The sequence below is a fragment of the Takifugu flavidus genome, chromosome 11 (genome assembly GCF_003711565.1).
Source record: "Takifugu flavidus isolate HTHZ2018 chromosome 11, ASM371156v2, whole genome shotgun sequence".
Lineage (NCBI taxonomy): Eukaryota > Metazoa > Chordata > Actinopteri > Tetraodontiformes > Tetraodontidae > Takifugu > Takifugu flavidus.
The window spans coordinates 9,171,320-9,189,598 of NC_079530.1; the positions used below are offsets into that span (position 1 = coordinate 9,171,320).

The 18,279-nt window shown below is 45.2% G+C and overlaps 4 protein-coding genes across 11 annotated transcripts; 2 read left to right on the forward strand and 2 right to left on the reverse strand.

The window, feature by feature from the left end:
* Positions 1–508: 508 nt before the first annotated feature.
* On the reverse strand, positions 509–5,992 carry LOC130533589 (zinc finger protein 135). 2 transcript variants are annotated; one of them, XM_057047133.1, is made up of 3 exons: positions 5,668–5,992; positions 3,485–4,073; positions 509–2,902 (listed from the first exon to the last, which is right to left on the reverse strand). In XM_057047133.1, the coding sequence occupies exons 1-3, from the start codon at positions 5,975–5,977 to the stop codon at positions 1,993–1,995; spliced, it is 1,809 nt and encodes a 602-aa protein (XP_056903113.1). In that variant the 5' UTR covers positions 5,978–5,992; the 3' UTR covers positions 509–1,992. The 2 variants fall into 2 exon arrangements, with proteins under 2 accessions (XP_056903113.1, XP_056903114.1); XM_057047134.1 differs by lacking the exon at positions 5,668–5,992 and adding an exon at positions 4,785–4,928.
* Positions 5,993–6,779: 787 nt separating this feature from the next.
* ncoa4 (nuclear receptor coactivator 4) lies at positions 6,780–13,324 on the reverse strand. 6 transcript variants are annotated; one of them, XM_057047136.1, is made up of 11 exons: positions 13,166–13,324; positions 11,117–11,240; positions 10,334–10,474; positions 9,973–10,061; positions 9,640–9,748; positions 9,481–9,555; positions 9,241–9,360; positions 8,196–8,927; positions 7,867–8,112; positions 7,666–7,758; positions 6,780–7,550 (listed from the first exon to the last, which is right to left on the reverse strand). In XM_057047136.1, exons 1-11 carry the CDS (start codon positions 13,201–13,203, stop codon positions 7,539–7,541), a joined length of 1,779 nt encoding a protein of 592 aa, XP_056903116.1. In that variant the 5' UTR covers positions 13,204–13,324; the 3' UTR covers positions 6,780–7,538. The 6 variants fall into 6 exon arrangements, with proteins under 6 accessions (XP_056903116.1, XP_056903115.1, XP_056903119.1 ...); XM_057047135.1 differs by having other exon boundaries at positions 9,241–9,363; XM_057047139.1 differs by having other exon boundaries at positions 9,241–9,363; positions 13,173–13,282.
* Positions 13,325–13,603: 279 nt separating this feature from the next.
* On the forward strand, positions 13,604–16,153 carry yipf3 (Yip1 domain family, member 3). The gene is given in 10 exon segments (XM_057047204.1): positions 13,604–13,869; positions 14,345–14,554; positions 14,628–14,734; positions 14,819–14,864; positions 14,970–15,012; positions 15,015–15,061; positions 15,144–15,275; positions 15,414–15,527; positions 15,610–15,733; positions 15,821–16,153. Coding segments are annotated over 10 exon segments (1,011 nt in total). The 5' UTR covers positions 13,604–13,803; the 3' UTR covers positions 15,943–16,153.
* Positions 16,154–16,548: 395 nt separating this feature from the next.
* dnph1 (2'-deoxynucleoside 5'-phosphate N-hydrolase 1) lies at positions 16,549–18,239 on the forward strand. 2 transcript variants are annotated; one of them, XR_008952632.1, is made up of 5 exons: positions 16,549–16,758; positions 16,891–16,959; positions 17,047–17,154; positions 17,232–17,408; positions 17,724–18,239. XR_008952632.1 is itself a non-coding variant. In XM_057047205.1 (4 exons), exons 1-4 carry the CDS (start codon positions 16,623–16,625, stop codon positions 17,354–17,356), a joined length of 438 nt encoding a protein of 145 aa, XP_056903185.1. In that variant the 5' UTR covers positions 16,549–16,622; the 3' UTR covers positions 17,357–17,420. The 2 variants fall into 2 exon arrangements, 1 of the variants encoding a protein (XP_056903185.1); XM_057047205.1 differs by lacking the exon at positions 17,724–18,239 and having other exon boundaries at positions 17,232–17,420.
* Positions 18,240–18,279: the final 40 nt, after the last annotated feature.

An 18,279-nucleotide genomic window follows, 5' to 3' on the forward strand; every position in this document is an offset into this window, starting at 1 on the left:
CAATCATCTTTTTCTGGAGACACGCGACAATCTGTTTATGACGTCATCGTTTAGCAGATGTAATGCTGTGTGTTAGCCACTAGGGGGCGCCAAATGACCTGATAATTGTATTATTCTATTTGTTTTCACTATTATTAATCGACTCAATCGATGCACAAAAATGATCTATTATAAAATCCCATGTATACATCGTGATAGCAGTCATGTTTAGTTTTTCTAATGTATGGACATAATAACTTTTAATTTAATGTTTAAAACCTCCAGAGGATAAAATAGATCAAAAGTTGTACGTTTTTTTTAAATTATCAATATTTAGCTATTTCTTGATGTATCCCTGGGTGGGTAAATTTGAGTAAACAACATAAGCAACAAATTTTGTTCCTGAAGCAACTATAAACTTTAATAACATTTTATCTTCTATACTAAAATCCAAATTTACCAGATTGATTGTGATGGACAGTTATGTGACAACAATGGTTAATCTGATTCAATAACCAGACAGACAGAAAACATTTTAAAGGTTTATTACAAAATGCAAGACTGAACATTTTAACTGTTTATTCTATTCAAACACGATACAACGTTCTTAACTGCAGCTGGAGAACCAAAGAGAATCAACACAACATGGGAGGAACCAAACTGTAGACAGAAAGTGGAGAACAGCAGCTGAAACTCAAAACACAAAAAGGAAGAGCAGGAGGAGCTTTTTTTTTTGTTTTTAAATTTACTACGGGAGCTCAATAGCGCCACCTATACACATTTATAAATATGTCACCATTAAATTAAATCAGATCCGATTCACACAGTAAAAGTCACAAACTCAAAGTGTTTTGCTGCCGTCACACGGCTTTACAAGCAGGAAACAGGAAGTGGAGGGAGAGGGCAGGAACGATGCTGCTCTTCTGTCGAGGGGAAGATGTCCTTCCACTCCTTTATTTAGAAACTTGTTAGCCAATAATCAAGTTTAATATTTTACAATGAACATTATTTTACTTTGAGCAACTGGTTGTAGTCCGTGTGCTTCCGGTCTGGTGAAGTGACGATGCTATTGCTGAAGGTGGCGCCATCATATCACGTTTGCTATATTAATTGATAAATATGTAGTGCAGAACTTTGTCCACGTGGAGCTGAAAAACAAGAAACCTGACGAACGAGTCTTCATGCAAACAGTGCCACGGAGCGACTCTCCGACCCAACAGCTTGTCTGCTCCCACTGCACGAACAAACAGGTAACCACGCCAACCGCCGCACCAGGAGCCAAACCGCTCGAAACCAGGGCTGATGCCAGAGGAGAGCGACTCCCAGATGCAGCGAGGCCTGGGCAAGACAAAGGTCATCATGATTGGAAGCAAAACCAAATGCGAAAGTGGAGAATTAACTGCAACGACGACTAGTTACTCTGACAGCAATGTGACCGTTTTCGGATGCAATTTAACCCGTGAAACATTTGCATCGTGCGACTCGTTCGGCAACGCTTGATCGAACCGTGTGCGATTAGAAAAAGGGGCGTGGTTGGTTTGAAATGTATCACACGTGAACGTTTTGTTGTTAATAAACCTCTGCAGCTGAACTCAAGCTTCTGTGACTACTCGGTTTCCCACAATGCTCTCTGTGCTGACTGAAAGCTGTGTGAAAGAAGGTGGATGCGGCCGCCAGCTCATCGCTGGGGCTGATGGGAAATAGGGTTTAGAAAGGGCAGAACAAAGGAACAGTGCCTGCATTCAACCATGCAGACAGGTAGGAAGGGCAATGGGCGGGGCTCCAGGTTAATATTTCAATCATCCTAGAGCGATCAGCTGACGCTCTGTTATGACCATATATGGATCTGAACATATGTCCCGCCATACCACCATATATGGATGTCGTGCTGCTATCTACACCAGTTCAGTTCCGGACGCCTGGATCTATCATCCATCTATAACTGGTCCTGAAACAGTCAGTGCTGATTCAGATGCGACCCAGGTCCAGAATCAGTCCAAAGCAGGTCCGGCTTCACTCCGAGTCGGACTCAAGCGGAGCGGTCTCGTCCAGGTCATCCCTCTTGTGATGTTTGATGGTGGCCTTGGCGCGCTGCTCCTCATCCATGTGGGCCTTCTTGTGGCGGGAGAAGCTGGATGAATGCATGAAGGTTTTATTGCAGGCTGAACAAGTGTAGGTCTTGGTCTTGGCACCAGGGAGTCTGGACTTTGCGTGACCGTGCTTGTGGTGCTGCTGCGTCTTGCCCCGCCCACCACCACAGCCGTCCACGCTCCTGTGGATCTGCTGGTGGCGAGCCAGGCTGGAGGCGTGGCTGAAGTGCTTCCCACACTGGCCACACCCATGGCGGTTAGCCATTCCTCTTCCCGTTCCTCCTCCCTCCTCGTCCTCGTCGTCCTCGGCGATGGAGACGCTGCGTTTGCCGGGGCGGCCCCCGCGGCGGCGGCGATTCTTCTTGCACAGAGCGTAGGAGCTGGGTTTATCATTGGAGTAGAGCTTGATGCGGATCTTGAGGTCTGATGAGGACTGGGCCAGGTTCTCCTTTCCAGGTGTGTAGTTGTCCAGCAGCTCCTTAACGTGGGTCACCTGATGTTTGGACAGCTGCGTCGACGTCCTGAAGCTCATGTCACACTGTGGGCACGCGTAGAACTTGTCGCCGCCCACGCTCTGCATGATGGCGGTGGTGGCGTGCTGCGGCAGCATCGCCTGCTGCCTCTTGCTTTTCTTGTTCTTCCCCGTGACCTTCAGCGAGTCACGGAGGGCGGCCATGTTGCCGCCCAGGGCAGCATCTTTGGAGAGACCTTTCCCCTTCTTGTGGATGAGGCGGTGGCGAGACAGGCTGGAGCTGTGGTTAAACTCTTTACCGCAGATGTTGCACGGGTGGATGCGACGCTTCCCGTGCAGCCGCAGGTGACTTCCCAGCATCCTGCACACAAACACACCGTCCATAAAAAAACGTGGCTCTGGTTGCAGCCTGAAACAGGTCTGTCAGTCTTCAGCAGGACATATGCAAACATCTCACACACCCGTTACACCCCTCTGAACGTCCACGCCAGCGGACAACAGCTCATTTAATCAGTCACAATTTCATGAGATCCATATCATTAAAGTCTCTCAACCGACCAATGTTCCCTCTGCAATAGCATCAATGGAGAGCAACCATCTGATGAAGCTAGTTGGCCTTTTTTTACATTTTTATTTTCAGCAGCTAAGTGAAAATTCTAATTCTTTACTTTTCACTATGCCGCTTTAAGTAAATGTCTCTGCTTTCTCAGACTGACCAATCAAGTCCTGTGATCATACACAGGAGATATATATATATATATATATATATATATATATTTAGATCTATGGAGGAAACATCCTGCGCTATCAGAGCTAAAGCTTCAATCCTGACAATGGGTTTAAAGCTAAGACAGGGATGAGGCTGGTTTTGTTCCAGGTCTACCCAACACACACGTACGCAACACACACGTACGCAACACACACGTACGCAACACACACGCACCTGCTTCCCTTGAAGCTCATGCCGCAGTGAGGGCATGTGTAGCGCATCTCCTGAGGTGTTGACTCCAGCGCCTGCTTGGGCTGAGCCAGTCCGCTGCTTTTACCACTGTGCGTCTGCTGGTGGCGGTACAGGCTGGAAGCGTGGCTGTAACACTTCCCGCAGTAGCTGCAGCGGTACTGGCGCTCGTCTGGCTCATAGTCGGCCTGGTCCGAGTCCATGTCGCCGTCCAGCTGGCTGCTCCCCGCCTCCACCAGCACCTCTTGCTCGTCCACTTCTTCCTCGTCCGAGTCCGTCTTGATCTCCACGCTTTGCTCGGTCACCTCGCAGGGGTAGACTTCTTCATAGGGTGCAAAAAACGCCTCGTCCGCCTCGATCTTCAGCTGGTCAGCAGTTAGGTCTGCCGGGTCGTCGGAGTCCTTCTTCACGCAGGAAATAGTGAATTTGGATCCAACATCGGCCCACTTGACCACATACTCGATGGGTTGTGTGTCCAACTCCACTGTGATGAAGTCAGCACCCAGAGCATCTGTTTCAGTGACCGCTAGCTCCGTCTCCACGTCCTCCATCCTGACTGAGAGCAGGTACAGCTCTGAAAGACAGTTAACAGCACGCTTCATTCGAATCACTCTTTTCAATCGCTGTGGATTTTATGGGCGGGACAAATATTCTAATAAAACAGGAGTGCCAATAGACAAACTTTTAAATTGTCATCAGATTCATCCACGAGGAAACGCCTGACAATACATTTGTTAATTCCTCTGAAAGCAAACGTGAGAAAATCAGTGTCGTCATTCGCGTCCACGGAACACACAGGACCAGTGACGTCACACGAGCTGCTGGAGCTCGCCCGTCATCACGGGACTGGATTTGGACCAATAAAATGGATTCCGCGTGTCAAACGGAGGCATCAGAGAGAAGTTCGAGTTCGGCTCACGGTTGAATCAGTTTTTTTTAAAAAAAATTAGGATATATACATTAAGTAGCGAAATAATGTTGGTTTTCTTAATTTTCCCTCCCCCAAGACGTTTTTTTTCTTTATTTGCTGCCCTATCTCCCGAATATCACTCAAAACACTTTTGTGACGTCAAACGCCATAATTTATTGCCAAATCGTTTAATGAGCTCTATAAAGCGTGTATTTGTTAAATGTGCACTTTGTGAATGGAGTTACGGGGCTCGGTCAGTGATGAGGAAGGAGCGGATGAAACTGGCAATAAAGGCCCAAATGAAAGGAACACAGCGCGGCACACACGACGCGAGTAGGACCAGACGGACACCCTGGTTCGGATTCCGCTACTCACCAGAATTTTGATGGGGGCTCTGCGGTGTAAAATGTTAAAATTGCACCGGTGGACACGGTCACAATAAACAGGAAGCAGTGGATGTGGACACAAAGCATCATGGGAAAGGATTAAACGTTAGGTAAACGGAAGTGCTCCTAAGGTGTTTTCAAAATAAAACACTGGAAGTTAAAAAAAAAAAAGTCTCATCACTAAATATAGTTGTTTATTCAAAATGAAGTGCGATTATAATAACCGACAGAATTGAACGTACAATTTCCAAAGCATAAATTTACGATATAGAATAATGAATTTGAGGCCCAATCACAAATGTTGATTCCATTCACTGCTGCAGTGATGTTGGGCTAAATAATGACGTCTCTTCCTGGTGTTAATGCTGAAAAGGGTCTACGCTACAGGCAGAATTTTATCTTAATATTAGGAATTCGAGCTATCATGTTTCTGCCTCACGGATACCGTCTGTCAACAATTGAAACCGAGATATTACAGCATTTGTAAGATATAATCGGCTTCTGTTTGAATGTGACATTAGTTAACAAGAAAAGAAAAGCATAGCAAGGAGGAGCACAATTATCGATGATTAAAATAAACGATTGAACAGAAGGAAATATTTGTGGTGGGGGGGAATGGGAGGTGGTGCAGAGGGAGGTGGTGCAGCGGATCCTCCGAATAATTCGCCTCTTCCTGCTTTGTTCCGAATTTATTGCGGTATCTTTTTTCTCTTTGCAGCTGATGTGGCTCCAGCTGATCATCGAGTCTGCAGATTTCCATCCGGATACACACGCGCGCGAGACAGCGAGCGCACACATACACACACCGTGTGTCCGCGCTTTTGCTCTTTTTACCGGTCAAAACGGAGCTGAACCTAAACGCGGGCACTTACGATTCCACCCGGATCGATTTTCTTGCTCTTTGGTTACACTCTGGTCTCTGTGGTTCGTCTGAGTTTTCCGTGCGGCCCTAGAGTCACATCCCAGGCCGGGAACAGCGTCTGGCTGTCGGATACAACGCCGAGTTGCTGACGCGGGGCGGCAATGAGCGGCAGAGCGTCGACTGTACGCGCTCTGTGATTGGTCAGGCTGGTGCGCAGGTCCCTCGGTGTCGGCCCTCTGATTGGCTGGAGGGGGAAACTTCCAACTTGTGACTAAATGTCGTGAAGTGTCGTAAAGCGGCAGAGCGAAGAGCAGCCCCATTTGGTTACAATACCTAGACTTTTACTAAAAATACTCCAATATATAGATACACCTTTAGGAAATGTATAATACAAACTAACGTTCTCACTGAGTTTACCCTACCAAGTCGCTAAATAATGACAATTAAGAGTAGCCGGCACAATGTTAAAATAAACGGGTTAGTCAATACATTTATTAGTAGGCAAGATGTGTAATTGTAAATTATCTGGCAGCTTTGATAACTTAGTTTGATTTTGATTGTTTAATGTCGCTTCACTCACATTCAAGACTTATTTACAAAGAACCGACGTCTGACCTCGAGTCTCCTCCTCTTATTTGATAATTTGTTATATATTCACACTGCACGTCCTTATCATTGGACATGTAAGATATGAGTTACAAGATTACAGAGACTTGTGATACGACATAACTGAAACATGTAAAACCCTCGCGATATGAGGGCTTTATTAACTCTTTAGTCGTTTTCATTTTATTATCAGGGTTTTGGTTGATTTAAGACGGGAACGTTAGCGGGGGGGGGGGGGGGGGGGGGGCCCGAAAAATCCAATAAAAGGAAAAATTTAATAGTATTGCCATTTCAGCGCAAAAGATCAGAAGTAGTCTTGGAACCAGCAGGGGTCGCCGTTCAGTCTATGCAGTACAATACAAATGTATTTATACACGTATTAAAAATGAATGCATCTTAAAGTGTTTGAAAAATACTGATTAATTTTATGCATGTAAACTGATAAAATTAGAGCATAATATGGTTTATATTCCATATTTGTGTTAATGTATACTTCTGCTGAAAGGGACACATCAGTGATGATGTCAGCATTTTTATTATATTGTGAATCACAATAGAGTAGATTATTAGACATCACAGCTTCAATATAATGCAGTGATTACTGCTGACTTTAAAGTATTGTGACTCTGCAGGCTGCTTCCACACATGAAAAACAAAGAATTATTTTGGAACTTTAAAATTCACTATGACCAACTTTGTGACCTAAACTGCACCAGATAGTGCAGCAGAAATTCATAAAACAAGTGCCTGCGGGACAGAGCAAAGGGCACAAAAAGCCTTTTGCTCACACACTTATGCTACCAACCAAGTAAAACAGATGACAGACGGACTCAGGAAATGATGTAAGCAGCCTGCAATCTAGACCATTCATCAGCAAAAGCACAGGAAAAATAATAAGCTTAAGTGGAAAATGTCATTAAAAGAGCGTTGTTAAAATAGGCTAATTAAAATAAAGGCTCTCTGTAAATCCACCCATAATATCTGACACCACCCCTTTAACATCACCCTATCCACACAGACTGCCACTCTCACCCTGCCAAGATCAGCTGACATGTCTTCAGGGACGGGTTCCACCACAATATGCATCATAATGGAATCTTTTAAAAAACTACAGCCATTCACCAGTCCCACACTGTTTAGTATCCCTAGTCCTAACTGGGTTAGAGAGAAGATTAATCTGGTCACGTCCAAAGAAGGCGGCAAAAGATTCTTGCAATCGTGTGCGCTGATCAGCAATAAAGTGACTCCAAAGAAGGGAAGAAAGCATCATCATCATCATGGACACATCTGGATAAACCAGAGAGAGAATCAGGTTAACATTAAGCAAGTCAAAGCTGTGAAAACTGTGCAGTTCTTACAGGTGAACCAAAACTTATTTTTAAGAGAAGATCAAGTGACCCACCGGTTCAGCTCCTCTGTGCAGCCATTTCTCTTTATCTCCACTAAGCTTCATGCAAGAGAAAAGGTCACACACTATGGGCAGGACCAAACACTCCTAAACATAGGATACAGTGTCATAATCAACAAAACATAAACAGGAAGTACAAGTTCAGTGTTGTAACAAAATAGCAAGTAAATAAAGTGATAAGAGGCTGCGACTTACCTGAGCTCGACTCCTTTTTTTCAGCAGCCATTTGTCATCTTCTGCTGGTTGGTGAGGCTGATGTGCAGTTTTGCCTGGGAAGACCCAATGTTCTGTTTCTAAAGGGGTCTGGAACACAGAAGAGATGGTGCTGCTTTCCTCTCGACTGGCCTTCTCCTGTTCTGGCAGCACCCAATCAGAAAGGGAGAAGCTACTTTTGCACGAGGAGCTACTTGGCTGGAGCCACGCCTCCAGGATGGCTTTAACCTGAGAGGAGAGATAAGGTTACAACTAGAAAAAATGACAAAGCATCAGAAAAATACTGCTTACACATTGCTACGATCACACACCTTCTGCTCCTTCTCCCGGTGCTGCAGGTTCTGTGGGACATTCTTGTCTGCGGGTGGGACATTCTTGTCTGTTGGTGGGACATTCTTGTCTGCGGGTGGGGCGTTTGTTGCAATGGGTGGACATTTGTTGGCAACGGGGACTCCATTCTTGTCCCGGCCATCTTGGTGTAGCAGCCAGAGGTTGAGCGCATCTTTCCCACAGTTCTGGTCACAGACGCAGTCAGCGTAGCTCGAGCACACCTCGTTGGCCCTGCAGTTCTGCTGCACTGGCACTACCTGCTGCAGCCATGCCTCCAGGGCTTCTGAGGAGGTGGGGCCAGGGCTGGGCGAGGTCTTCAGGCACTTGAGCTGGCCCAGGTTCTCAATCTCCAGAGCATTGGTGGTCTGGCGGCAGGAGGAGCAATCAGCGGTGGGGTGTTCTGACCCCACGAGCCAATCACTGAAAGACCAGCTGTCTTCAAATGGCTTAAACACTTGGTGCCAACGCTCTACATCTGACATGGTCTCCATGGCAGCAGTGGACGGAGAGACAAGCCAGTCATCGAGGTCATCCTCCTCGTGGGCAATGGCGAACTCTGATTCATCAATGTTTTCAATGGAGAAGGAGGAGCTACAGTTGCTGCTGGTGCGCATCCTGGTTACTAGAGGTTGATCTTTCTGGAGCCACATCTCCAGGTCCTTAAGCTGACCCCAGGTCTTCATGAAGTCTGAGGCCACAACTGGACAGAAAGTCTGCAGCAGATAAACAGAAAGTCGGGTTAATGAATCATTAAGTTAAACTTTTAAATGTTCTATATTTATTGAAGATGAAGTTGAAACATGAAACTGCTGGCCAACTTTTAATGAAACTGCACAACAGAGATCCCCAAAAAGATCCATCTAGTTTTTACACTTAAAAATCATCATAAATAATCAGCATTTAATTTTCAGTTCCAAGTAAAATGACATCTGATTTGTTGCTGTTTAAACCCCTTAATTCACCATATTCTGTGAGTCAAACCTAATAATTCTTTAAAAACTCTCAAAGTTTAAATTAGTGTGTCACCTGCTTCTCATTTGGGGAAAACAGCCAGTCCTCAGTCTTGCTACTGGCCTGAAATCCAGTTTCAGGACTGCTGGCTGGACGAGATCCCAGCAGCCACTGCTTCAGAGTTCCATCCTCCATCTTCTGAACAAACATGAACAACAACACCAAAGGGTCAACAAACCACTGAAAATCTTTTTATAATCAGAGGCAATGAGTTTTCAGACATCCAGCAGCCAGACAAGCAAAGGGATCGGTTACCTGTATTTTTGCAGCAACAGGACAACTCTGGCTTGGCTGGTGGCCGGAGTTTGGAGAGGACACACCCTCAATAAGCTGCAGACAGACAGTCCAGTAAACACCTCACCAAAGGTATCAAGCCCAAACATCTGCCAGCCAACAGACCTGCCTGCACATTACCTGAGCGGAGATGCAGCCAAAAGAAGTGATAGCCTGTTTCAGAGAGCGGCTGTCAGCAAGGAAATGAAGGTCGGGCGTCTCTTCAGGTGTCATGTTGAGAGAGGACAACCTGCACATACAGGAGGAGTAAACAAAGGTTCAGGTTCATGGTCTTTTCCTGTAACAGATCTGCTGCGTCAGGTTCTGCACAGGAAGCATTTGTGCCGATTCATGTGTGTTAGTTGAGAATTTGTACAGCATATATGTATAACCTTCAGTGTGCAGACTGATAAGACAACAGAAAACCAGTCACCACACTGGTTTGTGTGTGTGTGTGTGTGTGTGTGTGCTTACTTCTCCAGACAGCAGGTCAGCTGGTTGCTCAGGTCGTTGCTGTTGTTGTTTTGCAGCTGATGTGCGATGACATCAAACTGACCGCGCAGCTAAAACACACGAGAATTCATTTAATTCTGTCTGAAATTAAACGGCAGCAAGAACAACATCAGTAAGCAATGGCAAAAAAACTTAAATATCTCAGATCACAATCATTAAGAACATTACAGTAATTACATGGTCTTCACATCATGGAGTGTAATGTTATTTTGCAGGAATTTCTATTCAACTATAAAAGCAGAGATTAGCAGTTAAACAAGAGTAGATTAAAGAAAGAATAGATTAAAGAAAAGACGGTCCAACAGCAAAGACACTGACTGACCCAGTGTAGTTGGTGCAACTGCTGCTGGAGAGTTTCAGTCTTCAGCTGCTCTATTAGTTCAATCTGACCCAGCAGCCAAACCTCTCTGCAGCGCAGAGCCTCCTGCTGACGACTCACGCAGCTCTGCAACTGCAGGCGCACCTGAGGCACACAAGTGAGACAGGTTTACATAAATACAAGCAGGACGTCAAGAATACCTCCAACTATGTGACCATTACACTTATAAAACATTAAAATGTTCTTTACAGTCAGTGAACAGACAAACAAAAACACTGGTGCAATTTAACCTTAAGAGAACACACACGGATCAGAGTTTATAGCTTTATATGCGGACTTCTGCCCACATCTGCTCACTGTCACATGAAGATTCAAACAACCACGTGCTCACAACTCTGACAAAACATGCTGATGAAGTGAGCCTTAGGTGCCATAGATACCGCAGGTAGAGGCCCAGGCAATAGGTTGACCTTGCAGACAGATGTGTGATGACCTCACATAAAGGAGATCAGTAAAAGATCAGACTGCTGCCAACTGGTGGGTAAGAGGCTCAGCCACTCAAAAACATGACATCTACTATCAACCAACACACAAACACAAACTAAATGTGTCACCGTGGATCGTCGGCTCAATTCGTCTTCTTTCCCCCAAAGAACACTCAAAAACATTTATTAACTTTTCAGTAGCTGGATCAGACCATTGGTGTAGATCTTAGATATATTCAAGAATTTGACAATAAATATGGAGGTTTTGACAAATGTGCAAGAAGAGGGCAACATTGCTCACCTCTCGGGTATTTTCCCTCAGCTGCTGCTCTGCCTTCACCACAGTGTTGATGGCATTCTGCAGCTGATCTTGGGCTTGCTGGCACACCTTCAAGGTGCCCGTTGCGGCCTCTGCTGTTGGCATCCTGAAGGGAAAATGGTAAAAAACACCGAGTTAAAATAAGAAAAACAGCAGCAGTTCAATGCCTTCTAGCACAGGATGAGTCTAAAGGTCAAGGTACAACAAACACAAACACTGGTCATCTGCTAAAGCTCCACCCCATTCCTGACAGTGAGAGCACCCAAATCCTTGATCAAATCAAAGTGAGAGTCCCATAAAAATGATGGAATTAATCAAGCCAAGAAAACATTTATATATGAGCAAAGACTGAGATCAACACTGAAGTATTTTCACACACACACACAACTGGACAACAGAACACCTGAAATTCAGTATAACAGTCTGAACTATTAGTAGTGTGTGTTTCAGGTGATTTGCCAGGAGTAACAAAACTGTAGACATTTAATACAATCATTTAAAAGTGTCATCTTATCACTGTTTAAATCACATAATTTGCAATTACGCAAGAATCGTTGCATGGCCATTACGTCATACGCTCTGATATGATAAGGAGCTGGTGGCATCGGTGGGCGTGGCCTCAGGGTGCGGTACAACAGCTGGTGGACCCAGATAAGGTGTGTGTTGATGCTGCCCTCATGTTAGTGGAAATGATGCAACATTATAGGTACAATACACATGCAGACGTGTCTTTAAGCAATTATCAACCACCTTAACATTAATAAAAACTAAAATTAATAAAAGTTTGTGTAATGGTGCATAAACTTTGTAACTAAGTTTAACACACTGGAGCCCACATACTCACACCGATGGGCAATATGAAGATCTACTTAACGTAAAGTTCATGTTTTCGTACTGTGAGACCAAACACCAGGAGAAAACTGGAGAGAAGGTGCAAATCCCAGACAGAAAAACCTCAAGCCAGAAATCAAATACAAGACGTGTCGCACTCCTTTAACCGCTTTCAAGCCAAAGTCCAGAGAGTTGCCACAAGACATTGCAAACCAGCAGAGCATGGAGAGTTAAATATGAGCAGACTTCTGCAGTGTTGTGCCGAATGCAACATTTTCATTGATGAAATGGCGTCGAGCGCATGTGGTAGATGGCAGCTGATCCTACCTCAGCATCAAAAAACAGGCACCAGTCGCACGGTTTCAGCAGCGAATTAGGACGAAGTCAGCACATCGAGTCGACTATTGTTCCGCGTTTGTGTGGAAGTTCCGAGGAATGAGGAAACGCTCCGCCATGACAGTCCGACGGGCTGCACGTAGGCACTTATTCCGGGGCGGGGGCCCAATCAGGGGGACCCGTTCCAAGGCCTCACACACGTGTACCGTCTGTTAGTGATTAACGGACAGGCCGGGGAACGTTTGATAACGCGAATCTGCAGTAAAAGCGACGGTTTATCAAACTTCCTTTAGAACGCCATGAATTTCTGCTAATGTCTCCACATTTCAAAGGTCATAATAAACTCGGGGCACACTGGGGCAGAATAAACATCTTTATTTTCACGGAACACCAACTTGTATGCAAGGAGCTCAACAATTTCAGTCCCGACTCCTACAGAAACAAACAAAATCAAACCTCATCTTGTTGACAGTGTGAAGCTTCTAAAGACACTGCAAATTAGCTCGGGAAAATGCCATGTAATTTAAAGTTATTCCCAATATTGAATCCTGAACGATGGAAATTTGTAATTATCTGGAGTGACTGGTTTTCTGTCGGAATATGACATCCCACAGAACTACGCGGACAGAAAAAGAAACCTCTAACTAACTCTTCATTTTGTATGAACGTTGTCTCGATACTTTGCTTACTGGCAGCACCGTTGTCAAAAAGCACAGCTGCATTGTCAACAAAGATCGGGAAAAGGGCAATCATGGCCGCCGCACTGCAGCTAATGCCTTTACAGCTAGCTAGCATTAGCTTCAAATTTCGTGGACACTTCGATGTATGAAGGTGCGTTTGTAAAGGACACACAGCTGAACTCACCGCGAACCTTTACCGTGGACTCTCGACTTCGATGACATCTATGATCCAAACGCGTTCGGCGTCAGACTGAAGTTAAAGCCTCTTAGGACCGGCGTTCCTACCAGCTGGCTCGGTTACCTATCAAAGTCACGATCGCTCGTTAAAATGTGCAGCACCAAAGTCTCGCGATAACTGAGAACAACTTGTCCCGAGATCCGGCCATGGAATGAGATTATTGTTTGTTTAAGAGGAACGCAGCCTTATCACGTTGTCTTAAATATATCAATATGTGTTAAAATACACTCGTTTTGATATAATATGGACAGTTTCTACTCAAGGCACACATAATAAAATTATGATCAAAACAAAAGTTTCCATTCAGTTGAGTAAACTAAAGACAAAATTCTGTATCTATCCATCTATCCATCTATCCATCTATCCATAACATCTCGCGATATCTACAGCGAGCGTGATGACGTCGACGCGTTTTTGTACGCAGCTGCGGAAGACTGTGTTTTTGTTTTCTAATGTTGATTTTAACGATCCCACTTCGGGTCTGGATACGTTTTGGTTCATATTTCCATTTTTCAGTATAATAAAAAAGTTTCTACGCAAACCGTAAGGCAGGACAAGGACAGAGATTAAGAGTGGAGCCGAAAATGTCTGCGGGCTCCCGCAACACGAACACGGAACCATGGGGAGGCTTCGAAGACAACCTCGTCCAGGTAAGCTAATATGCTAAACTTACTGCGAACATGCTAATAAAACTGTTTAAATTGTAACCAAACAGTGGATCAACACCTTTAATAAATTCTTCACTTATCCGTCCACATTGGTGAGCATGAGAATGACAGTGATATGCAATGCTTGTTGTTTACGCCTCACTTTCTTTCATCCCTTTGCTTTTGTTAATACCTAATTAGGTATCTTGGTGCTGTCATTATCGTGCACATGAAATTAAAAATCTCAAATCTTCAGCAGCCTGGAGACTATAACCTCTGTAATATGCTGTTCTTTAATTACCTTAGTTAAAGTACAGGGTTTTCAATCATCCAGTTCTTAGCAGCTAGGTTGTTTACTAGTGTTTTGTGCTACATGCAGCAACAGCACTTTGGCACTGTGGCAGTGTAGCATGTGCAGGAGTAGCTATGTCCATGGTTAAGTGTGCAGTATTAAAGCAGTACCTGGATGTACTAACAGGCAGGCGGTGCTGCAGTCATCGACATGGAGAACATGGATGACACGTCAGGTTCCAGCTTCGAGGACATGGGTGAGATTCACCAGAGAATGAAGGAGGAGGAGGAGGTTGCTGCAGAGGCCGCCGCCACTGAGGACGATGGAGCTGAGGATGGAGAATTCCTGGGAATGAAGGGGCTGAAGGGGCAGCTGGGACGCCAGGTTGCTGATGAGGTGAGAGGGATGTTGTGATGGAGTGATACAGGCTGGAAATGTTCTGATTGGATGATCTGCTTGACCTGGTCAGGTGTGGCAAGCGGGAAAGCGTCAGGCCTCCAAAGCATTTAACTTGTACGCCAACATTGACATCCTGAGACCATATTTTGATGTGGAGCCTGTTCAGGTCCGCAGCAGGTAAGATGGCTGAATTCCCGTTTTCAGTCAGGTGCTTCACATCTCCCGAAGTGTTTGATGCTAAAAGATGCTGTCTTCTATCAGGCTAATCGAGTCCATGATTCCGGTCCGCATGATCAACTTTCCTCAGGTATACTCAAACCTTGTTCCAGGACCTGTTTTTTTCCACCTGGGATTTGTTTTCTTCCTGTTTTGACTGTGGTCCAGGGCTCTGACCATGAGTGTTGTCTTGCAGAAGGTGGCAGGAGAGCTGTACGGTCCTCTGATGCTGGTTTTCACCTGGTGGCGATTCTCCTGCATGGAATGAAAACATCAGGAACTGTTATAGTGAGAAAACTGTGACACACAGAAACAAAACACAGTGTAAAAAAAAAAATAAAACCTCAATGTATAATTGTGTGTGTGACAGAGGGAAGGGACTCTGATGGGAACAGCCATAGGAACCTGTTTTGGTTACTGGCTCGGAGTTTCCTCTTTCATCTACTTCCTGGCATATCTGGTCAATGCTCAGATCACAATGCTGCAGATGATGTCTCTCCTGGTCAGTAGCAGCGCAGCACCTACAGTACACCATGTGCAGTGTTCCAGCGTTTCCATGACCACATTTCTCAATGCTTTGGTTTTGCAATGACGTAATATTCTGCGGAGGTTTGAGACATCACTTCCTGTCTTTGGTCAGGGTTACGGTCTGTTTGGTCACTGTGTGGTGCTGCTTGTTACCTACAACATCCACTTCCACTTCCTGTTCTACATTCTGTGGCTGCTGCTGGGAGGACTCTCCACTCTGCGCATGGTGAGGATTGGTTTTCCCGTCAAACCTGTGCCCCCTCCGCTCTCAGCTGATGTGTGCTCTGTTGCATTTGATCCCCCACCAGGTGGCGGTTCTACTATCCCGCACGGTTGGTCAGACTCCTCGCCTGTTGCTCTGCGGGACTCTGGCTCTGCTGCACATGCTGTTCCTGCTCTACCTGCACTTCACCTACCACAAGATCGTCGAGGGTCCGATGCTTGCCATCACCAGCATCATGGTTATTTTCATGGTCATCGTGTGTCTGACTCTCACTCTTCCCATCTCTCTGCTTTCAGGGCTACTGGACACTTTAGAAGGACCTAATATGGCTCCCATTCAGCGTGTGCCCAGAGATGTGCCTGAAGTGATTCTGAACGCCACAGCCAGAAGCCTGGGGGCGATGTTGAGGAGTCACTGAGTCTCCTGGGGGCGACATAGTTTTGTTTCAATGGTCAACTGTCCCGTCTGATCCCATTACTTTTCTCCTTTACTTCTTTTCTTTCATGTATTTATAATTTGTCGATGATATGAGATGATCTTTCCTGTGAACAAACATGTTTGTTGTGATGCAGTAAACAAATATGTCCGTACACAATAAAAACTGGTGTTCTTATAGTACCGCTCACAAATATTCTCACCCACATTTTATTTTAGGCCAAGTTGTCATATTTTGGAATTCCTGCTGTTCAGTGTTCACAGATCAATAATTACAGGGATCAATGGGAGACTCACTGAAGCTGAAAAACACTGATAAAGCTGTCAAAGATCACTAACTCAAGCTGAATCATTTTTAGGAGGGTTTATTAGTCGCCACATCAGGATCTCATAAATATATAACGCTTGACCTAAATAAAAACTATCAGATCAAGAATTTTCAAATAAAAGTACCAAAGTGGGAGACAAAACCTCTATTTCTGCCCTGACCGTGGACAGCCTGCGCTCGACAGGCCGAATCCTGCCATATGTTTATAAAACATACATGTTCAATAAAGCTTTTGATACTATAAAAAATAAACGTGGGCGCTACTTCCGCTCTCCGATACGTCACCGCGCTGACGCGTGCCCGGGAGCGCGGGAAAGACCCGCAGATCCAGCGGAATGAAGGTGTACTTCTGCGGGAGCATCCGCGGCGGGAGAGACGACGTCGAACTTTACCTGAGAATCGTCACCAAGCTGAAGAGCTTCGCCACCGTGCTCACCGAGCACGTGAGCCACCGTGAGCTCGGGGACGCAGGTCAGAGCACACCTGGTCCACAGTGCGGCTCGAGCTCTAATCACCGTAGTAATGTGCTGCACGTGCTAGTGTGTAGTGAGAGTGTTGCGGTACTACAGAGGAGTGTGTGACGCCTGTGTTGTGGTTGGACAGGAGAGCACGAGGCCCGGGGGGACCGATTCATTCACGACCGGGATCTGGACTGGCTGCGTCAGTCCGATGGTGAAGTATCGGCGCCTATTGATCTTTTCTCACGAGTCCTGTTCACTGGTCGGGGGTGACCTCTGACCTTTGGGTGTGTGTGTTCAGTTGTGGTTGCCGAGGTAACCCAGCCTTCTCTCGGGGTCGGCTATGAGCTGGGACGTGCCGTGGACATGAAGAAGAAGGTTTTCTGCCTTTTCAGACCGTCGGGAAGACGTGAGGCCACTTCCTGTTTGGGAAAGATCAAAGGCCCAGACATAAAGGATTCCGTCTCATTTGCTTTGTGATTGCAGGGCTGTCGGCGATGATTCGGGGAGCCGAGGACGGAGACTCGTTTGTGGTTCGAGACTACGCTGAAGATGACATCGAGAAGATCCTGGACGAGTTCTTCTCCAACTTGAAATCGCCTAAAATGTGACAATTTTGACCCCTTCTTGCTGATTGGGAGCCGACTGAAAGCTAAATAAAAGGTTGTAATACAACAGTGTGACTTTTAAATTGCAGTTATTGATTATTTCCAGTCAGGGGGTGTACAGACTGATTCAGGTGTTTTTATATACTGTTTATCTAATATATATATATATATTTAACAGATCTTAATATGCTGGAGGAGAGCAGCATGCCCAGCTGTTCCACGTATAGTTGATAGACAATCAACATTTAAAATATTTTATTAATTTTAAAATATAATTTACAGTTTACAAAGTCAGAAAATAAAATCATCAGCAGCATTAACAGTCTTTTTTTTTTCTCCACCGTCTTTTTCTGTTTTTAATACTCAACAGGAAGTGATACAATCAGGTGAGAAAAAACCCAGACAATCGGCGGAAAGCAGGTCAGGTGACCCTGAAAGCACCACTGCAGGGGTCAGAGGTCAGTGATTTGAGAGCAAGGGTAGGGACAGGGCAACACTTTACGGATGGTGAAAGAATTCCTCAAATCTTCCCGTTTCCACTTTGCTGGTTCTCAACATGTCTCCGGTGAGTCAGATCCACTGCTGCCATCCAATAATATGAACCCATTATCCCCCCAATCCCAATAGTTCACCGACTACAAACATATGATTAGCACACAGGCTAACAAACATTAAATGTGTTAATGCTGTTATTTAAAGTACAGTGTTTGTTACCCTCCTGAATCTGTAAAACTAACAACACTCATGCTAATAACACTGTCCTATATTCACTGAAACGTATGTAGCACTGATTATCTCGCCAAACTGGTAAATATGTATTTACCTTGAGCACAATTCAGTAAATGAAATATGTCCAACAACAAATAAATGTATTTCCATGACCATCTTTTGTATCCAGCCAACACTGAAAAACGTATTAGCTTGTT

What these genes read in the sequence shown, in the direction of transcription:
- LOC130533589 (XM_057047133.1), bottom strand. Translation starts at nt 5,977, where the DNA reads ATGGGGCTGCTCTTCGCTCTGCCGCTTTACGACACTTCACGACATTTA. An exon ending in AAATCGATCCGGGTGGAATC is followed by an intron (nt 4,074 to 5,667) that starts GTAAGTGCCCGC and finishes ACTGTCTTTCAG; the next exon opens with AGCTGTACCTGCTCTCAGTC. An exon ending in ATGAGCTTCAAGGGAAGCAG is followed by an intron (nt 2,903 to 3,484) that starts GTGCGTGTGTGT and finishes GTTTGTGTGCAG; the next exon opens with GATGCTGGGAAGTCACCTGC.
- ncoa4 (XM_057047135.1), bottom strand. Translation starts at nt 13,203, where the DNA reads ATGTCATCGAAGTCGAGAGTCCACGGTAAAGGTTCGCG. An exon ending in GTCCACGGTAAAGGTTCGCG is followed by an intron (nt 11,241 to 13,165) that starts GTGAGTTCAGCT and finishes TTTTCCCTTCAG; the next exon opens with GATGCCAACAGCAGAGGCCG. An exon ending in TGAGGGAAAATACCCGAGAG is followed by an intron (nt 10,475 to 11,116) that starts GTGAGCAATGTT and finishes TGTGTGCCTCAG; the next exon opens with GTGCGCCTGCAGTTGCAGAG.
- dnph1 (XM_057047205.1), top strand. Translation starts at nt 16,623, where the DNA reads ATGAAGGTGTACTTCTGCGGGAGCATCCGCGGCGGGAGAGACGACGTC. An exon ending in CCGTGAGCTCGGGGACGCAG is followed by an intron (nt 16,759 to 16,890) that starts GTCAGAGCACAC and finishes GTGGTTGGACAG; the next exon opens with GAGAGCACGAGGCCCGGGGG. An exon ending in TTTCAGACCGTCGGGAAGAC is followed by an intron (nt 17,155 to 17,231) that starts GTGAGGCCACTT and finishes TTGTGATTGCAG; the next exon opens with GGCTGTCGGCGATGATTCGG.